This window comes from Anser cygnoides, chromosome 3 (assembly GCF_040182565.1).
Source record: "Anser cygnoides isolate HZ-2024a breed goose chromosome 3, Taihu_goose_T2T_genome, whole genome shotgun sequence".
Lineage (NCBI taxonomy): Eukaryota > Metazoa > Chordata > Aves > Anseriformes > Anatidae > Anser > Anser cygnoides.
Genome location: NC_089875.1, coordinates 50,104,480 through 50,115,807, shown reverse-complemented (window position 1 = coordinate 50,115,807; position 11,328 = coordinate 50,104,480). Strand labels below are relative to the sequence as shown.

The 11,328-nt window shown below is 44.4% G+C and overlaps 1 protein-coding gene across 6 annotated transcripts in view; it reads left to right on the top strand.

Annotated features, from left to right (window-relative positions):
- The first annotated feature begins 368 nt into the window (after positions 1-368).
- Positions 369-11,328, top strand: part of MAP3K4 (mitogen-activated protein kinase kinase kinase 4) — an 80,031-nt gene continuing 69,071 nt past the window's right edge. For 2 of the 6 annotated variants that reach the window (XM_048067785.2, XM_048067784.2), the window contains exon 1: positions 4,398-4,790. In XM_048067785.2, the coding sequence (XP_047923742.1) occupies positions 4,723-4,790 (68 nt within the window). In that variant the 5' untranslated portion in view covers positions 4,398-4,722. Of the gene's footprint in view, positions 509-4,391; positions 4,791-11,328 lie in introns of those variants that run through there. The other 4 variants (XM_066994153.1, XR_010830330.1, XM_048067782.2 and 1 more) reach the window with 4 other exon arrangements.

Genomic DNA, 11,328 nt, shown 5'->3' with positions numbered 1-11,328 from the left:
GTCAGACATCAAGCCCTGTGTGATCTTACATGCAGCATGTGAGATGACAGTGTTTAGACAGAAATACTCTACCTCTGTCAAGCTAGCTGGCTCCTATTATAGCATGGCTATTAAACCATGCTGCTGAACAAGCTTTGGCAGCTATCATGCGAGCTTCTGAAGTGAATGAATCACTGTGGTAACAGATGATTGAACAGAGCTATATAGTGTGATTCCTTAATTTCTTTCAGACGTTCACACTTCAAAGCAGTTGCAGCAAAGCTCAAGTTATAGGACACTGAAAACAGTCCTGTTTTGTTCTTTCAAAAAACAACAACAAAAACAAACAAACAAACAAACAAAAACCTTCCTGATCTTCTATGAAAGCAGCAAAACTGCAGATGGAAGAATCGACATATTTCCAGGTAGAAATACATCTTGGTATTTTATTTTGACGCTGGAGTAGCTAGCTGCAACATCTGCATATGAAAGAAATGCTGTCAGATGGTCTTCTAGATATTAAATGCAGGTATGGTTCATGTTTTACTCTTCATGGGTCTGCAGAAGAGCATTTCTAATCTATGAACAAGAAAAAAAATGAAAATTCTGTCTTCAGCACATTTAACTAGAGCTGGGCTAATTGTGTTTAACAGGCTGCTTTCCAGTGTCTGCTGCTGAAAGTGCGACTATGTTTAATTAACGTTGCTTTTACTTTTGAACAGCTCTCAGTGGAAATGAAATAAATAATTTATTGGAAGGAAAACCTAAATCTACAAAACTGTTCTTGTCCAGGGTTTTATTTTTGCATGTAGTTCACAGTGAAGAACCATCTGACTACTATGCTTCATCAACTCTGTTTAAAAACAAAAAACAACAACAAAAAAACTTATACTTTATTCTGCATAACATTAATAAAATGAAAGTTTGGCCTTGTGATGGTTACTGGGAGAAACAAATTTTTAAAGATATTCTTATAACATATTTAGTTACCTACATTGACCTAATCTTTCTTTTCCTTATTACTTTTTGTATATAGAAAAAAGCTGTAGAACTCAGAAATTACAAAAGCACACTTGCGTGTACAGTCCTGTCTGATATTTGTGGTGATATAAGGAGAAAGTAATAACAAAATCTATGGTGAAAGGAATAGACAGAAATATAAAGGACAGTTGCAGTACAATTTTAAAAAGCTATTTGAAAGACTGATTTTTGTTACTAGGATGCTACTGCCATCTCTTACATTTTTATTGCAAGTTCTAGGACTGTTGGTGTAAAAAAAGGTGTAATAAAAAGCAATTCCCAAGCAATCGTAGTATCTGCTAAGAATATAAACTCACATGGTTGCTGAAAAAAAGAGGTAAAATCAACCTAAAAGTTCAGAAAACAGAAGTTAGTCTAAAAGAACTTGGATCATTTTGACAGTCTTTTTTTCAGCCTATAATTTTGGGGTCATGATTAATTGCCACCTCAGGAATTAAAATCCATTATTACTAATATTTTATCTCAATTTTATGACAGATTAAGGCATCATTTATTGTGATGTCTGTCTTCTTTTTGTGCCTTCCTCTGTTCCAGTAGTAGAATCGGAGTGAACAACTTCATTTATCAATTTCCATGCAACTGTACACTTTTAATATGCTTAGATGCACAAGCAGGAAGTCAAGGAGCCTTTGAAATATAATGATATTCTTTACATGAAGACAAAATCATTAAAAGAATGTTAAGTATATCAATTTTTGTAAGACCTCTGTAACTTCTTTAAATTTTGCTTTTGCTAAATATTATCGCTGCATAGGCTCTGACAGCCTTGATGTCATCTGATGTTTCATATCATTAGCCACATATATTCCTGCAGCTTTTTCCCTTCTCTTCCATGTTCTCTGTAGGACGCTCATAAATCTCTCCTGTTGAGAAGATGAGGCAAGAGTATAAATCTCTCTCCTCATCTTCTTCCTGATCTATGTTGCTCACTATGGCCTACTGCACCCAGAGAAGTGGTATTATATCAAACTCATCCCCTTGGCTTGCTTGGCCAGTTATCTGTAGTTTTAGCATATTCTCCATGGTACACCACAGGAACGTGATGCAATCCAATATGCTGGGTTGCCCTAGTGGAAGAGGGGAAGAGGCATGCAAGGAAGTTTATGGACCTCCTCATTTCAAAGGCTGCAGTGAACCCCAATTTGCTTCAGTAAATTATCTTCATATTTACAGAAGGTAGTAGCAGTGGGCAGTCCCCATTTCCACCCTTGCCATGGGCCTCTGGAATGTCTGTTCATCCACACTATCACATCCATGGCACAAGACAATTTTATTTATTTATTTATTTATTGGCTAGCAAATAGAAACTTTGTGCTTCTAACACATCATTACAATGAGTGGTGTCAGATAATGACCTATAACATAGCTGAAAACAACGCTAAAAGCCATTGCTATGCAATTATTTCATCAGTGGCATTGAATCTTTATTATTTGCAAATACACTAAAAAAGTGCATACTGTGCAGCTTTGCTTTAGATTTGGAGAATTTATGTTTTTATTATGTTATTACTTCAGAATTTCTCATGTTGTTTTCCCTGACCTATGGTCTCTCATGATAACGTACTTGTGGGAACGTATTGTGTATATCTGCCTTTATAACTGCTGTTTGGTTTTGGGCTAACATATTTCACCAACAAATGGTTAACATGCTAAATACTACTTTTTTCCATTATATGAGATAATCTTAAACAGTAATTCTGGACATAAATGCTGATTGTCTTAATGTTACATTTTCTTGGCCTGTAGAAAATGGGGAAATGGCTTTGTGCATAGTGGTATTTATCTGGTCCCACATTTTATTGCATGTTATTTAATAAAGATGATAAACATATATTAGAAGTATCTTCTGCATTTCAGCTTTAAAAACATTCTCATAGTTCAAAGGGCCTATTAAAATTAACTACTAGTAACTGGTTTTCTTGGATAGATACTTGAAAAATTTTATGTCATGAACAGAGACTCTATAACTGAGTGTTACCACCAGGCTAGAAGTCTGTGTAAATTTCTTGTACAACTCTTGTAAGTTAACTTAATGAAGGAACTGAGCATAAAGCAGAACCTATTATTGATTCCACTCCTCTCTTAGTTTAAGTTTAACTCTTCAGAAATAACATAATATATACTGTTTGTGCACACATTACTGATACCAGGGTTTTCTGCTTTTCTTACAGTCCTATAAAATGTAAAAGATGAGGCTGTCACCAATGAGAACAATTAAATAACCCATGGAATTTCTCTACATTTAGAGGGCGTTAGCTTTGGTATTCCAGCCAAGTTATAGTTCAGGAAATTACATTTTTCCTCCCTGTATTTCCAAATGGATAACGTGGCTTCAGTTCTTTGTTCTACGCTGATAAACAGCACTGCTGTAGGCTTTAGAGTGACTAGGATTCTAAAATGAAGCAAGCTGTTCCAGAAGCAGCAGAATAAATGAAGACTACTATTTATTTATTTATCTATTTATTTATTTATTTATCCCTGCAAAGCTATGCTTATAACGGTTCACCTGTGCTCATTCTTCCATGTGCCTACTCATGGGGCCTCTAGCCTTTCATGTCTTTGAACTATAAGGGATGTTGTGGGTAGCTCCAACCTCTGCATGTGTCGATCATCACCCAAGCAGGCCACACAGGGCTGTTAAGTGTTCAGATAAATCATGCAGTCTTCCTCACAGTAACCACTAACTTAGGTTTTTCTTCTGTCCCTGAATGCTAACGTTCCTGCTCTTGGAACTGGGGTTGTTTAGTCTGGAGGAGGTTCAGGGGAGACCTGATTGCTCTCTGCAAAAAAGGAAGGTGTGGGGAGCTGGGGATCGGCCTCTTCTCACAGGTATCTAGTGATAGGACCAGAGGGAATGGCCTCAAGTTGTGCCAGGGGAGGTTCAGGTTGGAAATGAGGAGACATTTCTTCTCAGAAAGAGCAGTCAGGCATTGGGACGGGTTGCCCAGGGAAGTGGTGGAGTCACCGTCCCTGGGGGTGTTTAAGGAAGGGTTGGACGTGGTGCTTAGGGACATGGTTTAGTGGGTGACATTGGTGGTAGGGGGACGGTTGGACCAGAGGATCTTGGAGGTCTCTTCCAGCCTCGATGACTGTGATAAGAGGTCCGGGACCCCCCCGGTGGGTGACGGCACTGGCACATCCATCGGGGAGCAGGTGCACACGGTGGCCGCCCGGTTTCCTCCCCACACAAGACGAAACGCCGCAGCGCGGGGCAGGCAGCGCTGCCTCCCCGCAGCTTCCTGGCGAGCCCGGCACCAGATGAGCGGAGGCTCGTTACCCGGTGCCAGCGCTTTTACCACACTTTCCGCCCTCCCCACCGCTCTCGGGGGCTGCTGCAGCCGCTCGCACGGCCCCGGGGGCGGCGCCTGGGCGACGAGGGACCACGGGCGCGATGCCCCGGAGCCAGCCGGTGCCCGCGGGGATTTAGGGACCGCCGGGGCGCCGTGAGCGGCGAGGAGCGGAGCCGGCGCAGCACCGAGCGCGTCCTGCGGGGCTGGTCCCTCCTCGCGCGCCGTAGCGATGCTCCCGGCTCCGCTGCCCTGCGAGGCTGCTCCCAAGATGGCGGCCGCGCGGGCGGCTCTCGGCGGCCGGGTCCCGGCGGCTGGGTAGAGCCGAGCCCCGCGCCCCCCTCCGCCGCCCCCCGCCGCCCCTCGCCGCCCGCACCGCCCCGCGCCCCGCCGCCATGCCGGCCTCGCTGCACGCATGAGAGACGTCGCCGCGCTGCTCCCTGTCGCCGCCATGGAGGAGCCGCCGCCGCCGCCGGGGGGGAGGTGAGCGCCGGGGAGCACCGGGGCGGCCGCCGGGGGGTGCAGCCTCGAGGGGCTGCGGGGTCGCGGAGCAGCGCTGCGGGGAAGGCAGGGCTGGCAGCCGGGCGGCCGGGGGCACGGCGGTGCCCCGGGGCTGTGCAGCCGCTCCCGGCCGGGCTGAGCGGCGCTTGGGCTGCTGGCGAGCCGCCGGCCGTGCCCCGCCGAGGGACGGGGATGCGAACGGGTGCGTGGCGTGGGGCTTCCAGCTGGCTGGGGGAGCGTTGCGTAAGGCCGAGTTGTTGGTGCCCCGGCAATTATTGCTGCTTTTAAAATAACGTCCTGGTGCTGCGCTTCGCCTCTCCCCGCGAGGCGTTGGGGAAACCTCTCCCTGACACTCGTGCGATCAACGGGGGCCGGGCGGCTGCAGCCGGGCGCGCCGTGCTCCAGGTGCGCTGCCCGGGAGCGCTCGGTGCTGCCAGGTCATGGGCTCGCTCCTGGGCATGGCGAGCTCCTGCCCGTGCGGGTGGCGTGCCGAGGCCGTGGCTGTGCTCTCCGCCTTGCATCGAGGCTGCGGAGCTGAGCAGTGTCTGGTTCGAGCTTTCGTTGGCGCGCTTTAAGGAGCTGCTGCGTTTATGGCATGAGGATGGCAAAAACAGAAGGTATGTGGAAGTTCATTAGGTTCTACAAAAGTATTGTGGAATATGAACGTCAACAAGGCAAGTGAGTTTGGAAGCGTCCATGAAACACAAATGCCAGTAGGGCAAGTGAATTTCTTGTTATAACAACTTCAAAGAACGGTAGTGCAGGTCGAGCACAAAGCAATTAAAAATGAAGTTTGCACAGCAGCGTGACCCTAGACCTGGGCTGCGTTCACGCAGAAGAGCAATCTGCAGTGCCTCAATGGAATACACCCAGGCATTTCCTGTCTGGGGCCGTTTCTGACCTCTGCTGGATTCTGCTTATTAAAAGACAGTTTATGTGAGTCGGATGTGGGTGTGGATAGTGTGGTGGCAACTTCAGCCAGCAAATGAAAATTGAATTAGTTATTTCAGAGTTGAGCTGGTGGGTGGGAAGGAGGTGGCTCAAAACAATTAGGTAGTCTTAATTTGTGTAGGGTAATGCGTGTGCTTCACTGTGATTCACTTCTGTGTAGGTACTTTGTGTACCAATTGCACATCTGCTTTAGAAGAGAATTGTTTCTCGAGCTTGTTGCAATACTTTATTTCTGCATTGCTCTTAAGAAAAAAAGCATCAGAGACTTTTTCAATACAATTAAAGTTCATTTAAATTTTAGAGTTACCATTGGGTACTTCAGTTGTGAGGTCAGAATCTTGCTGAAATCTGCAGGACCCTGTTGTACCAGGCTTGAGAATTTGAAATCCATTTGGTGGCATGAAGTAGGCTGATTGCTTTCAATCCTGTTCTTGGAGTATGAATGTGTTTTTATGACAAGGTGTCCTGGCTAGCACTGAAGTACGTTGGTATAATGCATTCTTTTTCAGTTAAATTGAATTCTGTTGGGCAAGTACTTAGCCATTCTCATTTGCAATACACCCACCTTTGTTTAAAAAAGAAAGTTGATTGCTTTTATTGTTGTGACATGGCCTTTTGTGTTAGAACTCTTTTGATCTTTGTGTAAGGATTCTGTCTTTTTGGATCAGAAATGCAATGGTACGTTTTGTAAATCTAAGGTAAGCATGCAATATATTCTTGGCTTTGTTTGGATTATACAGTCCTTAGTCCGAGATGTTCCAAAGCGTTTGAGAATTCCACTCCAAAAGTATTTTTTTTCCCCAGGTCTTCCTTTCCGTCTTTAACTTATGCTCTGGGGTGGGGAGAGAGGGGAGGTGGCTTCAAACCAGAAAGCACTCAGGGAGCCTAAGAGTAAATGTTGAATTTGAGACGGGATTGCACTTGAGCATTGGGTAGGCTGCAGTCATTATGGATAAACGAAATGATGCTGCTAAAAGGTTCTGGGAAGAGTTCACATTTAGATACGCTTGTTACAAAGCAAGCAAAAAGTTTTCAAGTACAACACTAACAAAAACGGGTATGTCTTTGATGCTTCTCGATCATGTCTTACAGGCACTAAATCTTCTGACACCAATCTTAGGTATTCCCAATAATTTTATGGCAGAAAATTCGCTACAGCAAATATGAGGTCTTAAGCATTTCCTTTGTTGGGCTGCCAATTTTGGTGGCACTGCGAAGGTGCGAAGAGCTGTAGGGTTACTTGTCCTTGATTGCTTGTAACCCTCTTTTCTCTTGGAATAAATCCATCACAAGGGGTGAATGAAGGAGCAAGACTGAATAGAGCAGGACAGAACTGTGAATAATGTGGAGGCTTCCTCTGCGCAGGGGGATTTTTTGGTGGTCTGTCTATCAGATTTGTTGGCTGTATGATGACAATGAATTGGGCTGTCAGTCTGCAGCAGCTGTTGTTTGGGGGAAGCTTGAGGTCATGTCATGAATTGTGCTTAGCGTATTTTTCTGCTTGCCAGACTGTATCTGTATGACTGATGGTGAAAAAGTTTCAAGTTATTTTATTAATTTAGGATCGTAGCTTCAACTGGAAATTTGATTCGAGTGTGTAGATTTACCACCCTTCCCCCCCCCCCCTTTTTTCTTTGATTTTTATTTTCATGCATTTAAATAAGGTAAGATATAATCTCTATTTTTTATGTATCACATTTTCTTGTTTACATGTGCAAGATTGGGATGAATGACTGATTGCTCCACCTACGCGCAAACACATGAAGCGCTTGTTGAGATGTCTCTGGCATTTATAGCAGCAAGGATTAGTCTGCGTTGTGTGGCTGCTTGAGTTGTTTTTATGTCTGTTAATTAGCGCTGTCTGTGTCAAGGTTGGTTTTACTATTATGTAAGCAAGTGATATTGGCCCTTGTGGAATGCAAACTGTGCTGTGATGAAAAACAGATCTGCTGAATTTAAAGGAAAGGATGAAAGATATGCGGTAATTCTTATTTTAGGGAGTTGAGAGTTTTACAGCCTTTTAAAGATTTGGCTTCCGTGACAGCCACGTTTCTTAGATTGTGTACAAACCATTCTATTAAACTGCACCTAAAATAGAAGATTTTTTTTTTTAAACTACTCACTGCTAGTCAAATAGCATGTTGACCTCTGTCAGCACCAGGTGATACAGGTATATCAGCTTCAGTTCTTTGGACGTGTGATTGGGCTTACCGTTGAGTATACGTGTATATGCCCTTGATGTGTGCAGGGCTGTTACTTTCCTTAAGTTTTCTTCTGCTCTGAAGTGTTATCTACATTGATGCTACATTTTGCATGTAATCTATTAACAGATTTTTGAATTTTAGAAAAATCTTATTCCTTTAAATAGATGAAAATTGTTTCATGTGCATCCTTGCGTCCTTGACCAACTGCAGAAGTTACGCCAAACTGAAATGTTTGCTCTTAACGCCCCAGCTAGAGTGTTACTGAGCTGTCAGATGTTCAGTAACACGTCCAGTCCAAGAGCCCGGCATGTAAAGTTGCATCGGCTTGCCATGAACCTTCACCTGGTTTATTCTGGATCCAGACAAGTGGGATATAACTTTCGTGCCCTGATGAACGTCCACTGGTGTCACGAGGAGGAGGAGGAAATTCATTCTGTACCTTCTGCATCCAGCTACTACTTAGTAGTGTTGACTGACTGTCATATAGTGCTTTCTAATGGCGTATACCTGTATGTTATGCCCTTGGCTCACGTGTGCTGCTAGTTTATGTGCTGATGGCTTCTCTTAGAGCAGTGTTTTTAAAGGCTTTTGCTGTTCTAGCTATGAAACAACCATCAAGCTAATGGTATCCCGAAGTGGGAGCAGGCCCACAGTTACATACATCCCTGTTACTTCTCGGCCCGTGGTGGAGCTGTCCATGGACATGAAGCCTTCGGTGCCTGGGACGCTCCAAGCAGTACGGTGTGCTGCAGCTCCGTTGCATTGCCTGTGTTTTCCTAAGTTTGTGGACTGGTCATCTAGCTCCCAGAAGCGCAAAGTGCTTGGGTACCAGCTTCCACTAAAAATGAGTTTAACTTTCAGTGCTTCACGTGAAGTTCCTTGTAGGCTTTGACTTCGTCTAAAAGATGCACTGAAATTTTGGGATCAAAACTGATAGCTTTTCTCATCTACAAGTGGAACTGTCTGCCAGAATGTGGTGGTAAAGTTTGTGCACGGGAGATTGTGGGGGATGAGCAGAAAGGCCGTGAAACGAAAATCAATGGCTGTTACGGATCTTACTATCTTTTAGTGTAGATCTGTGTATTTCCCAGGTTGTCCCTGCTACATATGTTGTGTTTATAGTTGAGCCTAGCAGCAGAACGCTATTTGTCATGGTATCTCTGTTCATACATAACTTTGACAGTGGTGGCTTAAATTTTCCTGAAAATCCATGGAGATTCATCAGAACTTCTAATTTAAAGAAATAGAAAAGATAAAGTGCTGTTCTTGGACAAATAGTTTAAAAAAAATATTTTTCTCAGTATGTGTTAGGATATAGTAGGGATTGAAAATGTAGCACAAACCTAATAGCCAAAGGATGAAGCATGGTGACTGAAACCAACTAATATTTGACTTTAGTTGTTCTGGGGCATGGAAGAGAAGGGGGCTGGGTGGGTGCAGCTATCTCAGCTATGCTCCTACACTTTGATCCTTTTGCAGTCTTTTGCAGTCTTACCTCATTGTCTCCATAGTGGATGCGGAAACCTAACAACACCATCAACATTGTCATCGTTTTCATAATTTTTTTTTAAACATTACAGAGCAATATCAGAATTAAATGGGTCTGTTACTCTTTCCTATTGAAATGGCCTTTGACATAATTTTAATCGAATAATAAGTTTGTGTATGGGGGACTGGGGAGGGGAGGCGCAGATCTGAATGTCCATGCATATTCTGTAAATACTTCTACGTCATAATCCAGATTTGCATGAAAACTTAAAATAATCCAAGATGGAAAAATTAGTTAACCTTTTTCTGTTCCCAAATTTACTAGTAAAAAAGAACAGAAAGTTCTGATTTTTTTTTCTGAGATGAGAACATGAAGAACTGCCAAAAATGTTAAAAGAGCTTTATTTTATTTTTATACTTACTTTGAGTTGGTGTAACTTGCAGAAGAAAAATCTCTTCCTTAGATTATTTAAATAGGTCTCAATAACTCTTATTTCTGCTTGGAATTAAAACATATGATGGATAGTAATTTGCATTTTCCTTAATCTATTTTTAACTCGTTGTTTGACAGTTTCTGTCTTTTTGAAGTGTATTAGATTTTATTGTCAGTAGATGGTCCTTCAAGACCTCTCCGCTGTTTTACAGATTCACAGATTTCTCTAGGTTGGAAGAGACCTCAAGATCATCGAGTCCAACCTCCGACCTAACACTAAGTACTCCACTAAACCATATCCCTAAGCTCTACATCTAAACGTCTTTTAAAGACCTCCAGGGATGGTGACTCCACCACCTCCCTGGGCAGCCCGTTCCAATGCTTAATAACCCTTTCGGTAAAGAAGTACTTCCTAACATCCAACCTAAAACTCCCCTGTCGCAACTTTCGCCCATTCCCCCTCGTCCTGTCACTAGGCACGTGGGAGAACAGACCAACCCCCACCTCTCTACAGCCTCCTTTCAGGTAACTGTAGAGAGCGATGAGGTCGCCCCTGAGCCTCCTCTTCTGCAGGCTGAACAAGCCCAGCTCCCTCAGCCGCTCCTCGTAAGACTTGTTCTCCAGACCCCTCACCAGCTTGGTCGCCCTTCTCTGGACTCGCTCGAGCACGTCCATGTCCTTCCTGTAGCGAGGGGCCCAAAACTGAACACAGTACTCGAGGTGCGGCCTCACCAGAGCCGAGTACAGGGGCACAATCACTTCCCTCGACCTGCTGGCCACACTGCTTCTTATGCAGGCCAGGATGCCGTTGGCCTTCTTGGCCACCTGAGCACACTGCTGGCTCATATTCAGCCGACTATCCACCAATACTCCCAGGTCCTTCTCGGCCAGGCAGCTTTCCAGCCACTCATCTCCCAGCCTGTAGCTCTGCTTGGGGTTGTTGCGCCCCAGGTGCAGGACCCGGCACTTGGCCTTGTTGAACTTCATACAGTTGGCCTCAGCCCATCGGTCCAGCCTATCCAGATCCTCCTGCAGAGCCTTCCTGCCCTCGAGCAGATCGACACATGCACTTAGCTTGGTGTCGTCTGCAAACTTACTGAGGGTGCACTGGACGCCCTCATCCAGATCATCGATAAAGATATTAAAGAGGACCGGCCCCAGTACCGAGCCCTGGGGGACTCCACTAGTGACCGGCCTCCAACCAGATTTGACTCCATTCACCACAACTCTCTGGGCCCGGTTTTGATAACCTTTGTTGCATTTCCCTGCAACTATACATCTTTCTGCCATAAATACAATACTTGAACGCTTGGAAGCTTCTGCTTTGCGGGAAAGTGTCAAAGGTTTTACAAAACTGATCGCAGCACCTTGAGAAGCAGAAGGTTTAGTTTGAATTTCTCTCTTAAAATAAATGTAGCTGGTCTCTGTAGAGATTTCTGGTGGT